At 54.6% G+C, this 21,669-nt stretch overlaps 1 protein-coding gene across 18 annotated transcripts in view; it reads left to right on the top strand.

Annotated features, from left to right (window-relative positions):
• SRCIN1 (SRC kinase signaling inhibitor 1) overlaps positions 1-21,669 on the top strand; it is a 72,244-nt gene that overhangs the window by 22,747 nt on the left and 27,828 nt on the right. For 7 of the 18 annotated variants that reach the window (XM_053569655.1, XM_053569657.1, XM_053569658.1 and 4 more), the window contains 7 exons: positions 3,824-4,125; positions 7,682-7,780; positions 14,220-14,243; positions 18,176-18,371; positions 19,012-19,210; positions 19,645-19,738; positions 20,245-21,095. In XM_053569655.1, coding sequence (XP_053425630.1) covers positions 3,824-4,125; positions 7,682-7,780; positions 14,220-14,243; positions 18,176-18,371; positions 19,012-19,210; positions 19,645-19,738; positions 20,245-21,095 — 1,765 coding nt within the window. Of the gene's footprint in view, positions 1-3,823; positions 4,126-5,279; positions 5,367-7,681; positions 7,781-9,610; positions 9,878-14,219; positions 14,244-18,175; positions 18,372-19,011; positions 19,211-19,644; positions 19,739-20,244; positions 21,096-21,669 lie in introns of those variants that run through there. The other 11 variants (XM_053569661.1, XM_053569650.1, XM_053569659.1 and 8 more) reach the window with 8 other exon arrangements.

Below are 21,669 nucleotides of genomic sequence, written 5' to 3'. Positions count from 1 at the left end.
GCAATGTCTTTAGTGGAAAACACTGAACTTTCTCCTCCATTGTCCTGCCAGCTTGTCCCTGGGAGGTCCAGAGACAGGGGTTACTATCCCCATTTCACAGGTTAAGCCCTCAGGCTCAGTGGGGAAAGAGACTTGTTGATTGAATGAGTAACCAATGAATGGCCTGGGGTCCCTCAGGAAGGCCCCAGTTTTGTTTCCCCCAGTGCTGGGACTCAAGGGTCTTCTGGCTCAGAGAGATGACATCTTGCCAGAGTCTTTAGAGCCCCTCAGGAGGCCAGTCACAGGATGGCCCCCAAGCAGAGGCCCAGGCTGGTCTTCCCAGTTGAGGGGCAGTGTTCCTGCAGAAAGAAGTTAAATAGTAAGAGCAGGAAGCCTGGACAGCTGAATTACCAGGTGCTCCCCTTTCCTGAGCCTCAACTTCCTTTGTTGTTAAATAAAGACAAGGATCTCAAAGGTTCTTAAACAGATTCTAAAGCTTTTCAAATCAAAGTCCCTCCTTGCTTGCCACCTACCCTGGAAGACAGGATTATTTCTCCTGCTGCCTCCCCCCACCCCCTCTGCTATCTAGTGTCAAGCTCCTATGCCCCTGTCCCAGTACCTGGACAGCTTCGGGATGAGTCCTGACTTTGAGGAGGCAGTGAGGGGTTAGTCCCTGCTCCCCTCCCTGTTCAAGCCTGCTCAGCAGCCCTCTCCACCACCAACCATGTGTGACTTGTGAGACTGCAGTCCTAAAGTCCCCTTTGCTCCAGTAGCTGGCACCTCCTTCTGACATATCTGCCTGGGAGGGCTGGGTGACCAGGGGACACCCTCACAGTCACTGCCCATCTCAAGGTACATTGTTTGCTCTACCTCAGACATACTGACATGCCCCTGGAAGATTAGGAAGGATGTGCTGGCATGGAGCAAGGTTGGTGGGGGAGGAGCTCCTTGGGATCCAGGAGGACCAGGAGGACCAGGGGGGAAGCAGCTAGAAGGTGAAAATTGGAGACCTGTCCAATGGCACCTGTGGGTGCCCAGAGCCCTAGGAGGCCAGACAAACCTGGCTGTTGGCACAAAGAGAAGGGTCCTTCTGGCTCAGGCAGGGCTAGGGCTGGACTTTGGAGCTGGGTTCCAGCAGTGAGGCCATGGCTGGAAGCTGCAAGGCCTGGGCCAAGGGAAGGCTAGGGCATTTGAACATGGACAGGGTTTCCTCCTGCTCACTTGTGCTAGATGGGCTACAAACCTCCAGCTGGTGGTGAGGGTGAGTGGAGGAGGAAGGAGGTCAAGGGTCACAGGAGGCAGCCTCTGACTTTTGATTGGGGCTATTGCTCCAATGTCCAGAGACCCCTAGCCTTCTCCTGGATGTATTATTCGGGGGCACTCCCTCTCAGTCACATTTCTGGCCACCCTGGGTTGCCATAGTCTCTTCAAGGGCAGAGACTGGACCGTCTGGAAGACAGTCCCAGAGTTACAGCCAGTCTGGCCTGTTTTCACAAATTTCCTCCATGTCTGGGAACCATTTGCACTGTACTAACACAACATATATATTTTTGTTAACTCACTTTGAACTTAAATAAATTTACATAAAAGGAAACTTTATCTCACTACCATCCCAATGAGCAATGTGTCTGCAGTTTGAGCTTCTAGTTGAGTTTTTTTTTTTTCTTTTCTAAAAGCAGAGTCTTATTTTGTCCCCCTCGGTAGAGTACCATGGTGTCATAGCTCACAGCAACCTCAAACTCTTGGGCTCAGGCGATTCTCTTGCCTCATTCTCCCAAGTAGTTGGGACCACAGGTGCCTGCTGCAATGCCCAGCTATTTTTACAGACGGGGTCTCACTCTTGCTCAGGGTGGTCTTGAACCCATGAGCTCAGGCAGTTAACCCGCCTTGACCTCCCAGAGTGCTAGGATTACAGGCGTGAGCCACGGCACCCAGCCTGAGGTTTTCTTTCTAATCCTTATGAAAATAAAGGTATAACCATTAAAGTAGAAGACAGTGTTCCACCCCAGGTCATCTCCTCATGTGCAGTGTATCTGGAACTCACTTCGGGAAGCACAACAGAGGATGGTCACTGTGGTGAACGGGAGGACCCCAGAGATGAGGAGGAAGTCCGCACAGTGTGTTACGGTGCTGTCAGCACTCACTAATAACAATTGTCATTTGCTGAGGAAAGTGGTGGCATAAGCCTGATATCAGGATCAACTCAGGCTCTACCACCCACGGTGACTTTGGGCTTGTCACTGGACTTGGACTTCTCTGAGTCCTGGTAACCACCTCTGAAATGGGGACTACAATAACACCCGCCTGGCAGGTGCTGGGGGTGCATTAGGTCATGATGATGGCAGTCAGGTTTTTATAAGCTGTGGATTTCTGTGCCCATGGGAGCCCTTTTTCCCTTGGTTTGGGTGGAAGGTACTGGGTCCTCTCTGGCTTTCTGTTCCCATGTACACGTCTTAACTATAGCCGAGGGAGGAGTATGTGTGCACATGTGTGTGTGCTGGGGCAGGTGCCTTTTCCTGAATTGTGGCTCAATCTCCTCTTCCCTCCTGTGCTTGGGTAGGGGTGAGTGAGGCTTGGCAGTGGGCCTCCTGAGCAGTGAATATGTGGAGGGAGAAGGGGTGGACAAGCCCGGCTTGGTCCTAGCATTCCCAGGCCTGTCCCCTAGGATGCCCCAGTCCTAGGTGATGTTGGGGGTGTGTTACTTGGGGCCCATGGATCATGGGCATGGGGTGTGCAGGGGAGATGGTGCTTGTCTCCCAGTGGGGGTGACTCCTGGGGGAAGAGGGACAAAATCTATATTTAATGGCCAGGAATATGGTTGAGGTAGGCTCCCAGCAACTCCTCCCACTTTTAAGAGGCATGGGTGACCTCTGGAACTCCTGGCCACTGGTCATTGAGTCTGGAGGGTGGGGAGTAGCAGGGCCTAGGGAGGCGGGGAACTCAGGGCTGGTGGGTGTTTGGGAAAGGGATTCAGAGTTCTGGATGGGGCCTCAACCCCCGGCCTTCTCTTTTTTTCTGCCTCTGTACTGTCCTTTGTCCCCTGTGCATTTCTTATGGGCTTGTGTGTATTTGGGGAGGAGAGATGGCAGAAGGGGAGGGGAGAGGTGAGGGAAGGTTCCCAGGTGTGGGGCTTGAGCTGTTTTGTCTGCTTTCTTTCTCTTTTAAGTTCGTCCCAAATCCATCTTTCACTGTCCTCTCTGTGCCCAGCCTCTCCTGTTTGTCCACGTGTCTGTCTCTAGGGAGGGAGGGGAAAGAGGGTCCCACTGCCCCACACTCTGGGCCACCATCTCCTTGGGAAATTCCATTTGCCTTCATTACCCCGCCTAGCCTATCCTAGTCCTGGCCCCTCTTCCAGCCAGCCTACAGCCTTGAGGATAAATATGTCCTGGACAGCTAGTCAGAGGGAGGAGGTAGAACATGCCTCCATGCCCTTGGGAGGAAGACAGTGCAAGCTTCTTTTTACATTTTTTGGGAAACATCTAAAAGGCAAACCCCCCATTCTGTCCAGCACACCATCTACCCCCTTCTTCCAACCCCACCTGTCCTCAAAGCCCTGCACCTCCCGCTGTCATTATTACCCCAAACCCATGGAGAAGAGCAAAAAGTCTTATGTTGCCCTATTCCCCACCCGCCCCTGGGGCTGAAGGCGCACTTTGCACTCCACGTACCCTTCTGCCACCTTCCCCTCCCTAGTGGGAGCTGGGTAACCCTTGCTTCACTCCAGTTGCCTCTCGGCACCCTTAGGCCCAGCCCCCACCCCTGCGTAGGGAACGCCCCCACGGGGGATGGGCAGTCCCGAGCAGGGCGCACCATGACCGCTGGTGCCCCTCTCTGCCTCTCCCAGATCCTGAGCGGAGCAGCCCCCCCATGCTGTCTGCGGACGATGCCGAATACCCGCGAGAGTACCGGACCCTGGGGGGCGGGGGCGGCGGGGGCAGTGGGGGCCGGCGCTTCTCCAATGTGGGGCTGGTGCACACATCGGAGCGGCGGCACACGGTGATCGCTGCCCAGAGCCTGGAGGCGCTCAGCGGGCTCCAGAAGGCGGATGCCGACCGTAAGCGAGATGCCTTTATGGACCACCTGAAGAGCAAGTACCCCCAGCACGCCCTGGCCCTGCGAGGCCAGCAAGACAGGATGCGAGAGCAGGTGAGTGCGCCCAGCTGCCTGCGAGTTGGGGCTAGGGGCTGCGGCCAGCGGGCGGGGGAGGGGCCCCGCCTCGTGATCACTCTGCTCCCCAGGCTCTTTCCAACTCTGGGAGCCTTCTGGGCAGAGGGGGCTGTCTCTCTAGGCAGTGGCCCTGGTTGGCCTTTCCTGCAGCAGAGGGAGGAAAGGGCTGGAGGTGCGCCCTCCAGACCTCTGGTTGCAGTCCTGGGAATTGAGAGCATGTGATTGGGTAGAAAGAACTCAGCCTCTTTAACTGAGGTTGTTTGGGCAGAAGGGCGGGAAGAATGTGCTCTGGAGGCCAAGAACACGGTAGGGAGGAGAGGGGGCAGCCCTGGAGATTGATGTTATGCGCGTGAGGGTCCATCCAGCCTGCAACTGAGTTGCTGCGATTTGGACTAAGGGAAGGTTAGGCTCTGGAGGCCTCAGTAGCCTGGGTCTGATATGTCCTCAGTCCCTGCAAGAAGGGAGCCTGGGACTGGGCCAGGGCCTTTTACTTCCTTCCTCCCTGGTCCGCTTCTCCCACCCCCAAGACTTGCTTTGTGACTTTGGGCCAGAGGCCTCCTCTCTCTGTGCCTCAGTTTCTCTCCTGTCACCAGTAAGGCTTAGAGAGGAGTCTTGGCCTCTGCCTCTGGACCAGGACCTGTCTCCTTCTATATAGAGTGGGATGTTTCCCTTTTAAATCTTCTCCTGAGTCCAGAGCAGTGGCACACACCTGTGGTACTAGCTGCTCAGGAGGATCGCTTGAGCACAGGAATTCAAGGCCACAGTGAGCTGTGAGCTCTGAGCTCTAAGCCACTGCACTCTGAACTAAGTGACAGAGTGAGACACATCATCTCTTTTTAAAAAGGGAAAAAAAGCCCATCCCCTAAATCCTTGTGTTCCTGAATGTATCTCTGTACCCAAGTATAAGTCCTGTCTGCAAGACAGCCCTTTCTGGAACTAGTCTTCTGCTTATGGCCCTGAATTGGTGAGGTGCCCTGATGATTGCTGCATATTGGCTGCTGAGACTCAGGCATTGTACCCTCTGGAAGGAGGGACTGAGGGGAGGGAGGTATGTCTTATCAGCATCCTTCAGTCAAGCCGTGGGGTATTAGTCCCTGCTCCCACACCTGTCTTGCTCTGTCTCCCTTTTCCAGGTACTACGGGGTATGCCTTAGGATGTGGGGGAGTGTCCTCACCTCTACCTTCACTGCATGGAACAAGGACACACAGGCACATTTCTGGTACCTTCTGTCCATTGATGGCACCTCCAGTTCTGTCTGGCTTATGCCTTTTTCCAGCTTCAGAGTCCTCTTGAAAGCAGGGTCCAGATGGGGATAAGGGAGAGCTGCAGGTGAAGACATGGCCCTCACCTTCAGGGAGCCCCTCTCAGAGGTTCCCCTTGTGTATTCTGGCTTGAAGGGAAGGGGAAGAGGCATTTGTTTTCTTGCTTGGAAGGGGCTTTAAAAAAGAGGAGATCAGGTGGGCAGGCCCGATCAAGGAAGGCTTCCTGGAGGAGGAGGTGCCTAAACTAGGCTTAGAAGGATGAAAAGGGTTTATGTAGGCATAGAGGAAGAGAATGTTGTTTGGGGAGGTGGTGAGAGTGAAGTGAACATATTTTGAGTTGGTCCACCTGGCTGGTACAGAAGGCTCATGGTGTAAGGCAGTGGCAGACTCTGAAAAAGTGGGGCCAGGTGATGATTGGTGCCAAGGGCTGTGGTTGCTTTGGGATGGTAAATAGGAAGGGACAAAAAGCAGGCTGGGGAGGCAAGGAAAAGAGATGAGAAAGAATTTATCTAGAATGACGAAGAAGAAGGGATGAATGGACGAGGCTTGGAAAGGAGACTAAAGCAAGTGTTGTTTGCTGACTGGGTGGAGGAGGCAATGCCAGAAAGACCTGGGGCACTGGGAGATGCTGGTGCCTTGGAGAGAAGCAAGAGAGTTCTGGGAAATGTTTGAGGGGTTGGGGGAGGGAATGTGAGGAGATGAGTTTGGGGTGTAGGTTGGGCATTCACATGTGTGGCTCAAGACTCCAAAGGGGCCACAGCTTTAGGAGGAGAGTTGAGCATGGTCATGGGAGATACAAAGTAGGACCTGGGACATTAGGGTATGGGAGTGGCTATCAAGGCAGAATGGAAGTTCAGCGCCTGTAGCTCAGCAGTTTGGGCACTGGCCATATGCACTGGGGCTGGTGGGTTCAAACCTGGCTTGAGTCCTGCTAAACAACAATGACGACAACAACAACAAAAATAGCTGGTCATTGTGGCTGGTGCCTTTAGTCCCAGCTACGTGGGGGGCTAAGGCAAGAGAATCACTTAAGCCCAAGAGTTTGAGGTTGCTGTGAGCTGTGACGCCACAGCACTCTACCGAGGATGACAAAGTGAGATTCCATTTAAAAAAAAAAAAGGCAAAATGGAATCTGAGAAGGGAGAACTCCCATGATGGTTGGGGGTATGTGGATAAAGCAGCAGGATGACCTGTACCTCAGAAGTCCAAAGGGATGAGGAGAGAGAAACAGCCATTGGGACTGGCCAGGATCCATGGCTCTAGAGAGCTCAGGACTCATGGTATGGTGAAGTAATGGCTAATTTCAGGGGGTTGGGAGATTGGGGGTGGTGAGGGACGAGGAGGTTTGACCACACACCTGTCTGGGAAGGTTTGGCCAGAAAAGATAAAAATTGCTGAAGTGGCAGCTGCAAGGGGCAGCAGGCCTGGGAGAGAAGAGGTGGGTGTGTCTGCAGGCCTCTTACACATCTGGCAGGCTCACAGCTACAGAGCAGGCACTCAGTAAATACTTAGGAAGTGAATCAAAGCGCAGCCACTCACAAGTTCCCGCCTTTCTTCTGTCACTCACCTGTTCCCCCTCTTAGAATGTGAAGTGGGCAGGATCCATGGCCCTTTCACTTGCCATCAAGTGCTGGCTGCCCAAGCCCAGTGCTGGCTCAAGTGCATGCCTGTGGAATGAAGGACTGAATGAAAGAGGAATGAATTCGAGGATGCAGAAGGGGAAGAGAGCCAAGGAAATAACAAGTCTTGGGGAAATCTGGAGAGATGGACTTCAAGCCTTAGGCGTGGGGTGGCCCTGGGTAGCAGAAGAAAGTTGCTCCCACTGAGATGCAGAAAGGAAAGATGTGCTGTTGGGACAGAGATAACTGGGGTGAGACCACTCCTGCCCAGTGGTTCCCATATCTGTGAGGTAGGTGGTGAGATCCTCAGGGGCTGAGAGCTGGAGGAGGGAAAGGCTAGGAGCAGCTGGGTACAGGGATGCTGGAGGCCGTCAGGGATTGAGATAGTCTTTCAGTACTATCTGATAGGGAAGGCTCTGCCCTGGGCTCAGGGAAACCCTGGTCCAATAGGAAAGAGAAACATCCAGAAACAGACTCAGGGCTCTACTTAGAGAGACGTAATGGACTTGCCAACATTGTTAGGTCCTCTGCAGGGGAGCTCTGTGCCCTATTCCAAGGCTGGCCCCAGAATGTCCCTCCCTGCCCCATCACAGTCCTCCCAGCGGCTCCTGCCCGCTCCCCCTAATGGGGTGTCCCCCGCTTCACACACACAGGTTGGCAGCTGGACGGTGGACCCGGTGTGCCTCCTCAGCTCCCTCTGCTCCCACCTTCATGGCGACTCCGCCCCCTCCGGGGCTGGCCAGCCGGCCCAGGTGAGTCACCCACCTCCACCCCAGCCCCCAAACCCATGGCAGAGTTTGGCTTTGGGGAGGATTAACTTTTGGAGGGGGGAAATTCAGGATTTTTATTTTGTATCCCTTTCTTTTTTAGGTAGGAGCCCCCATTTTCAGGAGAATTCTCATCTCCCCTGATTGTCTAATTTTCTGCCACTACCACCCCAAACCTGGTTGGCTTTGGGGAAGGAATTTTTTGAGGGAGGATACTCAGGATTGCAAAACAATTTTTTTGTATCCCTTGCTCTTTTAAACAAGAGTACCCTCGCCTTGCTCCATGGGTTTCTAGAGTCTCTTAAGCCCCACCCCTACTGAAGATTATCTTATTTCCCCATCCATGCCCTACTTTTCCATTTCCAAGCAGACCTAAACTTCTCTGTGATGTCTTACCATTGGGAAGTTCTGCATGATGTCTCTCTCCGACCCCTCTTGCTATGATCAAGGCTTGGTCTCAAATTTTTAAGAGGACTTGGGCATCTAGCCATTTGTTTTGAACATGGGCCCCTCTTCCTCATCAATCAAGCCTCAGTGTACCTGATGGGAAGATGGCTCTCAGCTTAGACAGGGCACACTTAGACAGGCTCCCAGAGGGCTGGGGTTCCAGCTAGGCCTTGACATTGCCCTGGGAGAAAGGTAGGCTCCTGAGGCTCAAACAGGGAGGAGAATCAAAGTTGCAATGGAGAGAGGCTTGGACTTGAGGATGTTCCCTGGAGGAGAAGGAAGAGGACAGTGGCAGGGAATCTGGTGGGTGGCGCATGTACACACCCCGCTCCCCCTAGAGAAGGACAAGGATTGACTTTTTCAAGGGTAATTAAGAGGAAAAGAAATTGTGACTGCCCAGGAAATGACAAGCCTTTAGAGTGTAGATGTTTTAGCTGAGCGTAACTCAAGTCTAGCAACAGATTGGCCCACTTGGCATCACTCACAGGGCGTTCCGCCCAATTCCTTTCCCAGCTCTCAGTCCCATCTTGGCTGAACTTTGGGGAACAAGCATGTGTCTGCCCCCAAGGTTAAATGGCAAGTAGGACAGGATTGTCCTGAGTGACCAAGTGCATGGTGGAGGCCACAGTAGGTCTGGGACAGAAGACAGGTGCAATGGAGGATCTTGAGGCTGTGATAGGGCTGGGGTGATAGAGAGGAGTGAGGCCCACCTTGATGAGCTCAGTTGTCCCCACTCATGGGATTCTAGGTCTGTCCACATCTGGAATCTGCTCTTATAGATGAAGGAGGAGAGCTTGAGCAGACCTTTGCCCTGAGGCTTTCTAATTACTGAGGAGAGTGGCTGTGCTGGGATCTTGTCATCACCAGATACTTAGATCTTATGACACTCCCTGTCCCCAGCACTGAGTCTGAGTTTCTTTTTTTGTAAAGTTCAAGACCAGAGACATTCAGCAAAAGCCAGAGTCACACAGCAGGGCAAGATAAGAGGTCATCAAGGAAACATAGGTATCCTTGGCCTTCCACACTTGACTAGAGATTGAGTCCTGAGAGAGTTAGAAAAGGCAAAGGTGCACGATGAGACGGGGTAGGGAGAAGCTGAGGGCTCTGACCAGTGGCAGAGCTGGAGGTAGGACTCTGTCCAGGCCTTTAGGGATGGGAGCAGTACAGAGGACCCTGGGAGGGGACCAGAGATTAGACTCCACGCCACAGCCCCTCCCCCGCTTCCACCAGGCTGTCTAACCTCCCTCCCTCCAGCTGCAACCCGAGTCCCGGGCGGCGGGCCGGCATATCGGGTGACCGCGGCGACGCAGCCACCAGCCTCCGCCGCTCCTTGGCGGGGCTGCGCCGGCGGGGCCGCGCCGGGGAGGGGGCCGAGAGAGGGGTTGTGCTCGGCGGCGCGCCGCGCTGCGCCAGGTGGAGTCGCGGTTACCGGGGCGACCGGGGCCCGGGCCGGCTCGGCAGCAGCGGCGGCGGCGGCGCTCGCATTGCAGTAAAGGGCACCGGCGGTGGCGACGGCTGAGGAGGCGGCCGGGGGAGGGGAGAGCCCGGGCGGGTGGGAGCAGGGGGCTGTCCTCCCTCCCCCGCTAGACGCAGGACCTGGGGCTGGGGGCCCCGCGGGTGCACCTGTGGCCGCAGGTAAGGGGGAGAAGCTGTGGGGGTTGGGATCACCACCTGGGGTTCGGCAGGGGGCGGGGACCTGGAGATGCGGGAAGCCGCTCCTCTGCACCCAGAGCCATCCAGGGCTGGGGGACGCTCGGGCCATTGCGGGTTCCTTATCTCTGAGAAACGCCTCCTCCCCTCCCCCACCGCATTAGGTGCCTTCCGCGTGGGCCAAGCCCCCACTTGAAAATGCTGCGGTTCTCCCTCCCCCAACCTCGGGAAGTCATGACCTTCCTGGGGTGTACCGTGTCCCCCAGCTCAGATCCCACAACAATCTCTCCTTCCCCCGCAAACACACGTACTCTGCATTGAGAAGGGGTAGGAGGTGAGGTGTCGATCCGCACACCTGGAGGGGAGGGGAGTGCATGTGTGGCGCGGTGGGTGGCTGGCGCCCGAGGAGGCGGTCGTTTAGCCCCAGCCTGGGGGACGGGTGTTTGCTGGAGTTGAGAGGTGGGCGGTGCGCTGCTGCAAGCTGAGCTGGGGGATTAAGGAGCCAAGTGCAGACCCCTTGGTTGTCCTTCTTTGGAGGATGCGTTGTCGTCAGTTGTCAGGGCTCGAGGTCAAGGAGGAATCATGCGCTCACCTAGCTTGCAGAGATGTCTGCCCAGGGGTGGAGAGACCTCAGCTGGATAGTGGAAGACTCCCAAGGGACACAGCCCAGCCCCTTCCATCAAGCAGGGGTTTGGGGAAAAGGATCAGCCGCAGGGGAATGAGGGACCCCACCATCAGGGCTAGAGTTGGGAGGCAGAGAGGGAGTTTACTCCTCAGGCCCAGAGGGAAGAAGCTGTTTCCTCTTCTCACAAAGAAGTTGGAGGACTCCCTGGCCTTGCTTCCTAGAGTCTTGGGAGAAGTTTCCACTTCCCCATTTCTGAAAGCCCCGTGGCTAGACACGGCTGGCTAACATCTTACCCTATTAGAATATCTCTCATTGTGCCCACCTCCTGTAAGATTTTTCCCTACAAGGGAAGGGTCTCTCCTACTCACCCCTTTCTTTATTTCCTCTTTCATTGTCTTCTGGGCAGGTGAGAAACCTCCCTGAGCATAGGGGAAGAAGGCAGCTTTGCCTTGGTATTGGAGGATTTTGTTTGAAGTGGGGAGCCAGATCTCTTCTGGGCCCTTCCTGCCCTCTGCCCTCCTTCCAGGGGAGTTTCTGGTGCTGGGAGGTTCCTCAGGAAGAGGCCTGGAACGCTAAGCAGTGCCGGGCACTGGGAGATGGAGGGAATGGTGCCAGACAAGAGTATTTTGAGACAACCCTCTCTTTCCAGGGGCTGGTCATATTTTATTTGCATTCACTCATTGTCACATATTTGTTGAGCACCTGCTATATATCAGGCCCTGTGTTGGGCACAGCAGGAAGAACAGATGACCAGGAAAAGGGTGCTGGAAGTTGGAAGGGGAGTGGCTGGAAGCATCCTCCCTTAGAGAACAGGGAAGGAGCCCTTTGCTGTCAGCCTCCTAAGGCTGTCCCATGGGTTAAAACCCTGGAAAGAGACAGAGACAGAGGATGGATGGTTTCCCCAGAGGCCTCTCCCCACTACGATTTCCCCTGCTAAGGACAGGGTTGCCAGGAGACTATGTGTCTCATTCCTGGTGGGGCTGATATGAAAGAGGACCGTTCTTCCCACTTTCCTGAGGGAGGTCAGAAGATGGAAGGGGAGGATTCAGACACATGTTCTACAGATCAGAGCCCAAAGTCCCAGCATTTTGATCTTAGTGTCGTTCATACCTCCAAGTGACCTAAGCACAAACACAGATCCTCAACTATCTTTACTGTTTAGTAGGGCTCGGCTGCCCTTTACTATGTCACTGATGCCACACAGCCTCCTCCCTTGGCTACTGCTAGTGACCTGTCCCTTCCAGGTGACTGCACCATGGATACTGACAACTTTGGACCCTGGACCAGGCCCATGTTGATGCCATAGTCAGTGGCTGTAGCCAGTTCCTGTCCCTGTCTCCCTCTTGGGGACAATGTGTTGACATTGGTGACAGGGTGGGGAGTAGAGCATCTTCTGACCCTTTTGAACCAAGAGATCACCTCTTTGACACATAATGACATGAGACAGTGGCCAAGGTGGCCAGAGGCACACTGACCTGGCTAGCTGGGGGAAGAAGGGGTGGGTTTCTCTCTGTGGATGGCTCTGAGGCCACAGACATGTATTGTGTGTTTCTATAGCCTGCGTGTGTGCGTCTCTATGTGAGTGGGGTGGGTATCTGTCTCTGTGTTTCTGTGACTCTGTGGGGTGCTTGTGAGAGTGTACAGCCCTGAGGGGAGGGTCACCTGCATGTATGGGGGGGCTGTCTCCCAGTTTATTTGTTTTTGGGCTCTTTCTGACAGAGGAGGGTTTCTGTTTAAGCGCTTGTGGGCCTTGGTAGGTGTGTGTGTGTGTGTTTTGTTTTTGTTGTGCTGGGTGTTTGTGGAAATGTCCTTACCTAAGGATGTGTCTGAGAATCTGAGGTGGCTCTGTGGGGGGCGATCTGTGGGTGGCCCGTGTGTACACTTCTGTGCCTGGTGTGAGGGTGGTGGTGGGTGAGGGGAACAAGGCTTCTTCTGCAGAGCTGTCCATCACTGCTGGGTGTGCGGACATGACTCTCATCATAAACCTCCTGGTGCCCTCTGCCTGGCTCTGCCTGCCCCCACATGTCCACTCCCTCCGCTACTCCCCACCTTCCCAAGGCTGTAGGCAGCTGTAGCTATGGCCTGTTACTTCAGCCTCTTGCCTCCCTTCCCCTTGGCATCTGTGGGCACGATGGCACCCCCAGGGGTGGCCTGTGTCCATAGATCATACCAGGCATTGTCTAGGGCACAGACTTCAGTGTCACCTTTCTGTTTGGCATGCAACCATTTTTCATCTTTTGGAGCTAGTGCTGGGGGGATTGTCGCTCAGATGGGGGTTGTCCTGGCAAATGAACCTCTTCCTCCCAGCCTTAGCCCTGTGTCACCTCACCCCAAAGGTCTATCTCAGGTAAAGCTTCCATCCGTCAGTGCCCCTCAACTCCTCCCTGCCATGAAAGCATTCAGGTCCCCCAGGACAACCTGGCATGGTGTCCTTCCCCTATGGGGGACTCTCGATGTCCCTGTCCTCTGCCAGTGGCTCTGAGGCCAGGGCAATCTTGTCTGCTTGTGCCAGGCACCCCAGGGCCAGGCCATCTGCTGCCTCTGTCTTCCTGCTGAGGCTGGCACCGGTCAGCAGGGTGCCCTCATCTTTGCCAAGAACCAACCCAGCCTCAGGGCTGCTCCTTCCTTGTCCTAAGCCATCTGGAAGGGCCTTCTGGTCTCAAGGGAAAGCAGGGTAGCTCTGGGTGGCTGTGAGGAGGAATCTCAGGCTCCACATTCTGGGGATGTAGGAGGGGTACAAAGAACATCCTCTATCACCCAGCCAGCCACAGGACATTGCCAGGCCCACTGTCTCCCCCAGCCACCCATCCATCACCCCGTGTGGGAGGCTACTGGCATCTGTAATCCAGGTCCCTCATGGGCTTGGCCTCCCTGCTCTGGCCTCAGCCTCCAGCCTCACTCCTGCACTCCTGCCCCAACATCCCTGCTGGGATCTAGTTCTCATCCCACTCTGCTGCACTCAGCTCCTCCTGTTTGTCCACCCAGTTAAGTCTAATACTTTCTTTCAGCAACTAAGGCCACTCATCATCTAGCCTCAGCCCCCTTGACCGCTCACCCTTTGCAACAGACTATCTGCTTTCCCACTTTCTCAGGCTGCTCCCTAGCCAAGGTGGACTGTTGAGTATTCCATTGACCTACTCTCCACTTGCTTGTGCCTGGACACTGGCCCGCACAGTCCTCTCCCCTCAACATGCCTTTCTTCTGTTTCCAGCTGCTCATTTTTTAAAACCCAGCTCAAATGCCACCTCTTCCAGGAAATTTCTCCTGGCCTGCCACAACCACATGCCATTTCTCTGAATCCACAGCTCAGCTTTATCTCCACTCCTCCTTTGACTGTGTCTCATGGGTTCCCTATATCATGGTCATGGTCCTCTGTACCTTTTTTCTACCTGTAACTGAGGGCACTTACTATGTCTGGAATGTGTGGCCTGTGAATTTCTCTACTGGTTCTCCCCTTCCCCCACCAGCAAGCATGGAACCTGCTCAGGGCCAACCTGATGGGTGCATCATGGTGTTGGTGCACCATGGTGTTCAGGTCTCAGCAGAGAATAAGACCAGCCATGACTTCCTTCCTGCTCCTGGGAGGGTAGAGGGGCAATGTCCCAGGGCTAAGCACTAGGCTCCCGGGGTCTCTAACTCCCCCTTGACCTGCCTTCACCCTCTCAGCCCCCTCATAACCATCTCTTCTCTTATTTCCATCAGCAGCCAAACTACTGGAGTTTCAAGGTCAGTGTGTGATATTTCTGCTTCATGACAACTGCATGTGCTGTCCCTCCCTTGCCCTGCTCCTCCCTCGCACATGCTTTGCACTGGGGTGTGTGTCTGCACGGGCACCTCCTGGTGTGGGCAGTGGTCGTTGGCGCTATAGGCTGTGACTGCTGCTTGGGAAAGTCTGAGTTTGCCTGCCAGGGCATGTGGATCCAGAGTGGGAGTTTGGGCCATCCCTGCTGGGGATTTGGGCTGATGATGCTCAGTCCCCAGGTTTCCTTAGCCCACAAGAGGCATTTTGGAATGAAGAAGACTGGCTGACATTGCCACAGCCTGGAGAAATGGCTGGCTCTGAGTTAGGGACCTAGACCCCATGATCTTGTTGAAGGCCCTGTTTTCTGAATTCAGATTTCACCTCCCAGAGAGGCCCCGTGACTATAATGAGTCCCTTATTCTTTTCTTACTCCCCATGGAAGCTGGTCAGTGCCAGGGCAAGATTCACAGCCCTGCACCCCTAAACCTGTTGTTTATATGGAGGCCTAAGTTATGGAATGGATGTCTGTCTGCCTCCTTTAGAAAGTCTGGAATCTCCTGAGCTGGATAGCTGTCTGCTCCCTCCAAGGCATCCTGCTGACCCCTGGGGAACACCCTCAGGTCCCTCCTCCATCTTTCCTGGTACCCAGGCCCAGAGCAGAGTGAACCAAATGAGATGCCACTTGTTTACTGGAGTCTGTGGCCCTTCAAGTCCTAGGCATCATGGCAAGGCCTAGGAAGGATCCATCCCACACTTCTCAAGTGTTTTATTTGCAAGCATTCTGTCCAGCACTACCAGAATCTTTAAATCAGAGAATCCAGGAACCATAGAATGATGGTGTCAAGCTCAGCTTTTTTTTTTTTTTATTAAATCATAGCTGTGTACATTAATGCAATCATGGGGTACCATACACTGGTTTTATATACCATTTGACATATTTTCATCACAATGGTTAACATAGCCTTCCTGGCATTTTCTTAGTTATTGTGTTAAGGCATTTATATTCTACATTTAGTAAGTTTCACCTGTACCCTGGTAAGATGCACCATAGGTGTGATCCCACCAATCACCCTCAAGTTCAGCTTCTTTAGAGGAGGCAGAAGAGGGCAGTGGTTAAATGCATGGATCTGAGAGCCAGGATACTTGGTAGTGAACTCCAGTCTTCTGGCAAGTTACATAATCTTCTCAGCCTTAGTTTGTCCTCTGTAAAGTGGAACAACATCTATATCACTGAGTTGTTGTAAAGATAGAAAAACAGAAGTAATATACATCCTAGACACAGTGTGTGGCCGTTATCAAGCCTTCCAAGGTAGCCAACATCATCAGCCAGCAGAATTATGGATGCTGACTTGATTCCCAAACCTCAAAATCAGAATTACCATTGAACTTGTCAAAAATCTTAAACCCAAGGCCCCAATGCCAGAGATTCTGATTTAGTAAATGTGGGGGTCCTGGGAAGAGTGTTTTTAAAAGCTCCCAAGTGACTCTTTCCCCATCTATGGACAGCCTCTGGGAACCTCAGATCCTAGTCTGACCACCCCCTCTGTCTGACCTCTGATCAGGAAGAACACCTCCAGTGACAAGTGCTTATTACTATAATACCGAGCAGCAGCTCCTTTCCTTTCTTTGCTTGAATCACTGTGTATTCTCTTGCTATCTTCTTCATGGTTGGGAAGTCCTTTGGATGTGTCTCACTTTCCTCTGCTTGTTGCCTCAGCCCAAGGATGGAGGGAAGTGCTGACAGGTTTTCCTGCTTCTCAAGGGGGTTTTCTACAAAGGCTGTGAGAATGGAATGGTGTCCTCCATTAGACAGGAGCTGGGGCAGCAGGGGGTGTGAGTATCTCTTCTTCCAGGGTTCCTGCCTTCTTGGCAGTCAGCAACCCCCAGGATTCCTGCCCTGCCCCCCTTCATTCTGGCCCCTGTTCCATCTTCTCACTGGCACCTCATTGGTGCCCCCCTGGCACGGTGGCAACCCCCTACTCTTCATCCTTGCTAGCTGCCTCATTCTGCCTGAATTCTGCAGTCCCTGATCCACACCAGCCTGGCAACCACTGACCTTTTAGTTGCCAGGCAACCCAATGGCCACCAGACCAGATCTGGTTCCCCATACTGCTGCAGAGCTCCTCGCCCTCCAGCTGGGGCTAAAGGTGAGAGAGAGGGACATAGGCTGGTACTGGTGGTCAGCATAGAGCTGAGTCATAGCATCTAAAGTCTGGGCACAAATATCCCACCCAAGCGAGTCCAGTTCCTGTGCTGCCTTCCTCTTCCCAAGACCCATGTCCACCCACTGGTCAAGGCATTGTGCTTGAGGCTAGAAGCCCTGTGATGTCCCTTCCATGTTCCCAGTGAGGGTGGGGAACCTATGGCCTTAAGGCCACATTGTGGCCTTCTAGGTCCTTAAATGCGGCCTTTTGACTGAATCCAAATATTACAGAAAAAATCATTTTATTAAAAGGGGTGCAGCAGAGAAAGGTGAAGCTTTTCTTGCCTCCTTTAGTGTTTAAAAAAGAACAATCTTGAAAACACAAGGCCGCAGATTCCCCACCCCCTGCCCTAAGTCCTCAAGGCCACCTTGGGGACAGTGGGACACACTGACCATCCGAGGAAGATGTTCTCTCTTTTGGAGAGTGCTATTCCAACTGGAACATTAAATCAACTTAAATATAAGATGGAGATTAATTAGGGTTGATGAGGATTTGGGGAAAGAGGGAGCTGAAAAGAAGAATAAATGATTCCTTTTTAGAGATACTTTTATTGTTGTCTTTTTAAATTATTAAAGTAATATATTGTGATTGCGCAAAATTTATACAGGGAAATTTATGTAGGGAAATCCATAAAGGAAAACAGAGCTCTCTCTGAATGTTGAGATAACCAAAGTTAATGGTTTTGAGTGATTTGTTGTTAGAATAGACCATTTATCTTACAGAAAAATACAACCAGGCAGCAAGGTTTTTCTTGATAGTGTATGTATATATAATACATATATGTTATAACAGACATGACATGGAATGATGTAGATCTGATCCACTATCTTATTCCCTTAAATAAATGAGTTTCTGCATAGCAACCAGGTTTGAGGGGAGGGACTAGGGTAGAATGGGAGAGGCTGTGGCCCTGAGTGACAGCCCCAGCCTTCAGCCAAAAGTAGGCTCTCGAAGTACAATTGAAGTAATCTTGTGACTCCTCTCCCCTCAAGGCAAGAGAGCAAATCAAGCTGTCCTGTCTCATCCTTCCCTGCTGCCCATCCAGATACCAGCCTCAGCCTCAGCTTCAAGGGAGAGGTTGTGGCCACGGCAGCTGGTGCCTTGCAGGAGGGGCTTAGGCTAAGCAGGCTTAGCATGTACAGTGTGTGCACTAGGCGGAGAGTCTGTTTGGAACTGGGGTCCAACTGGCTTTGAAGGATGTGGGATAGTTTTCCTAGTTACCCTAAATCAAAGACATTGGTTTAGATGATGGATCCACCTCCTACCGCTGGAGTCCTGCGGTCCTAGCTCTCTTTGCTTACTGGCCCCACCCCCACCCTTTGAACTCGAAGAATAAATTTGCCGTTCACAAACCTGCCACTTAATTAATGTCTGGAACTAATGCCCCGATTTGTTCAATGATTCTGCTGCTCACCTCGGTGACAAATTTGTGTTGTTGTTCTTTGGAAGCTTAAAATAGCAGATGTGCCCATGGCTTCTGCTCAGCTGGTTTCTCGTCTGCTTTTCCAGGGTGCTTGAGTCCTTTGCCCACTCCTTCCCTGCTTCCTTCCAAGGCTCCAGAGAGGTTGGGGAATGCTCTTGTAGACACACAGCAAGTCTGGAATGTGTGCTAGTGTCTCTGGCTGGCCAACCTCCCCAGGGGCTGGGTGGGGACAGCAGCCAGCGAAGAGGGGCTCATGCTTGGTTCCTCTCACCCTGCCATGCTCCTGTAGACCCGCAGCTCGCGCCACACTCAGGGAACCCAGCCGGGGCTGGCAGACCAGGCGGCTAAGCTGTCGTACGCCTCGGCTGAGTCGCTGGAGACCATGTCGGAGGCTGAGCTGCCCCTGGGCTTCAGCAGGATGAACCGCTTCCGACAGAGCCTGCCCCTCTCGCGCTCTGCCAGCCAGACCAAGCTGCGCTCGCCAGGTACTGCTTACCCGGTCCACCCTCCCGCCCAGCCACAGGCTCCTCCCTCCTCTTCTTCGCCCCGCCCCCAACTCTCCCCGTCCTTACACCACTTGTCTCTTTTCTGGCTCTGCCTCCCCTTCCTGCCCTGTCTGCTCCCACAAATTCCGTCCTTACTCTCCTCCTCTACCCCCTTCCTCCCTCCCTCAGCACCCCCAGCCCGGTTGCCTTCTCTACAAGGCTCCTCTCTCCCTCAGCTTCCTTTTCTCTCCCTGGGTAGTCCCCTCTTTTCTTCGTCCCCGTTTCTTCCCTTCTCCCCTCTCTTTGGTCTCTAACTCTCTCCAACCGCTCGCTCTCTTTCTAATCTCGACTCCTTCTCAACTTCTGCCCCACCCCCACCCCTCTCCTACCCCAATTCCATTTCCTTGTCTGGGCTCCTACTGCCTGGGGTCCAGTGGGCAAGTGGAGAGGCTGGAAGCCTGGCCTGGCGCCCCCACGAGCAGTATGAGGAGTGCCTGGGTGCACCTGCACTCGGGGGCGGCGTCGGGCCTCAGACCCTGCCGCTGCGGGGCCAGCGCAGCTCCGGAAAGCTCCCCTCGCTCTCCCGACGGGCAGCGTTGTGACGGCGGCAGTGACAGGGGGGGCGGCCTCTCCTTCGCAGGGGTGCTGTTCCTGCAGTTTGGGGAGGAGACTCGACGCGTGCACATCACGCACGAGGTCAGCAGCCTGGACACGCTGCACGCGCTCATCGCGCACATGTTCCCGCAGAAGCTCACCATGGGCATGCTTAAGTCGCCCAACACCGCCATCCTCATCAAAGACGAAGCTCGCAACGTCTTCTACGAGCTGGAGGACGTCCGGTGGGCGCGGCCCCGGGGGCTGGGTGGGCTTCCCCACACTCCTCCTCTGAGGGGCTCTCAACCCCTCAGGCCCTTCCAAAGCCCCTTCCCAGCTCAACCTCGGCCGCTCCCTCCTCCCAGAGCCCTACCACCCCAACCCCTTCCTCCATCCTCCCAGCCCCACATCCCTCTTCCCTAAATCATGCACCCTAGCTGGTACCTTGGTTTGTAACCTGAAAATGGTGCCTGAGGCTGAGGAAATGGATGGGTTGGAGGCGCTGGGTATATGTGTTGGCAGCTGGAGGCACAGATCCATTGGGAGAAGATTTAGGCAGGGGTTGGGGCTACGGGTGCTTCTTGCCACTCCTCTTCTCTCTGCCTGAAGTAGCCTACTCATTGTGCATGGCTAAGGGATGGAGTGTGACCCTCTGCTCCTTGCCCCCTTTTCCTCCCAGGGATATCCAGGACCGCAGTATTATCAAGATTTATAGGAAGGAGCCACTCTATGCTGCTTTCCCTGGCTCACACCTCACCAACGGGGACCTCCGGGTATGGCTGAAGATGTCCGGGTCATTGGGGAGGCTAGGAGAATAGGGGTCCAGGCCAGCAGAGTCTGGGCAGTTGTCACTGGGACCAGAGCCGGCTTTGGAGACGGGAACATAGGGGCTGAGGTGGAGGATAGCTTACATTAATTGTGGGATAACGGAAGAGCTCCTCCCCCCATCTGTCACTTTCCCCTCCATTCTGGGCCTGTCTACTCAGGGTTTCTCTAACATGCCTCTGGATATTCTCAGCCTTTTCCCCTTCTACATCTCCATCCTTTACCACAGCATGGGCTGAAGGTTACACCTCTGGTGCCTCTCCCATCTGCCACTTTTCCCTCCATGCTTGGAGCCCTGATGGGAAAGGGACCCTAGATACAGCAGGATAGAGGGAAGGCAGAGAACAGAAGGGACTTCCTAAGCGTCAGGGAGGAGATGCTGGGTCCTCTAGCAAAGGGCAGTGGTCTCCTTTGTGACCAGCCCTCTTGGGGTCTGGGGCTGTTATCTGCGCAGAGAGAGATGGTGTACGCGTCGCGGGAGTCATCGCCCACACGACGCCTCAACAACCTGTCACCAGCGCCACATCTGGCTTCCGGCTCGCCGCCGCCCGGGCTACCGTCGGGGCTGCCCTCTGGCTCGCCATCGCGCTCACGTCTCTCATACGCTGGGGCGCGCCCGCCCTCATATGCTGGCAGCCCAGTGCATCACGCTGCAGAACGACTGGGAGGCACCCCGGCCTCCCAGGGCGTCAGTCCCAGCCCCAGTGCCATCCTGGAGCGGCGCGACGTGAAGCCGGACGAGGACCTGGCGGGCAAGGCGGGCGGCATGGTGCTGGTGAAGGGCGAGGGCCTCTACGCCGACCCCTATGGGCTACTGCATGAGGGCCGTCTGAGTTTGGCGGCGGCCGCAGGCGACCCGTTCGCCTACCCCGGGGCCGGCGGCCTCTACAAGCGTGGCTCGGTACGCTCGCTCAGCACCTACTCGGCCGCCGCGCTGCAGTCCGACCTGGAGGACTCGCTGTACAAGGCCGCAGGTGGCGGCCCGCTCTATGGCGACGGCTACGGCTTTCGTCTGCCGCCCTCCTCGCCCCAGAAGCTGACCGACGTGGCGGCGCCCCCCGGAGGCCCCCCGCCGCCGCACAGCCCCTACTCAGGGCCGCCCAGCCGGGGCTCGCCAGTGCGCCAGTCCTTCCGCAAAGACTCGGGGTCCTCTTCTGTCTTCGCCGAGAGTCCTGGAGGCAAGACCCGCAGCACGGGCAGCACTTCGACGGCTGGAGCACCCCCCTCCGAGCTCTTCCCCGGGCCTGGGGAGCGTTCGCTTGTTGGGTTTGGGCCGCCAGTGCCAGCCAAGGACACGGAGACCAGGTGAGGGACACTTGCTAGGCCTGGGGAATGTGGGAGTGGGGAGGAGGAATGGCAGTCTTTGGCAGGTGTGTGTCCTGGACTCAGAGATCCCAGAGTTCTTTGTAGACCCTTCATAGTCTTTAGAGGTTGCCAGAGCATATTGGAGTGGCAGGGCGGCCTTTTCCTGCCGTCTTCAACACCTGAAGGGGTGGGGAAGGGGTACCCAGAGGAAAATTGCCTTAGCATCTGTTTACTGAGCCTCCGTTTCTCCAACTGTGAAACTGAGGGGCTGAATCAGCCCTTTTAATGCCTTTCTAGCTGGGACATAGAGTCTGCAGCCTTGAGAGCTGTCCAGCACAGGGCCAGCTGAAGTCCACTGGGGAGGAGGGTGCTGGTAAGAAATAGGATGGCTGCAAGAGCAGCGTATTCTGTTACCTGGCCTCCAGGATAGGGAACCCTTCCCCAGCAATCAGTCCCCTCTGAAGGGTGCAGGGCTGGAGGAGGTAACTCTGCCCTTGGGCAGCACTGCTGAGAGGAGAAACCATTGGCCTTCACACAGCCAGGGTGGGCAAAGCTATTTCTGCCCTGGTCTAGT

This window comes from Nycticebus coucang, chromosome 18 (genome assembly GCF_027406575.1).
Source record: "Nycticebus coucang isolate mNycCou1 chromosome 18, mNycCou1.pri, whole genome shotgun sequence".
Taxonomy (NCBI): Eukaryota; Metazoa; Chordata; class Mammalia; order Primates; family Lorisidae; genus Nycticebus; species Nycticebus coucang.
The sequence above is the reverse complement of the archived record's forward strand: the minus strand, read 5'-3'. Positions and strand labels throughout refer to the sequence as shown.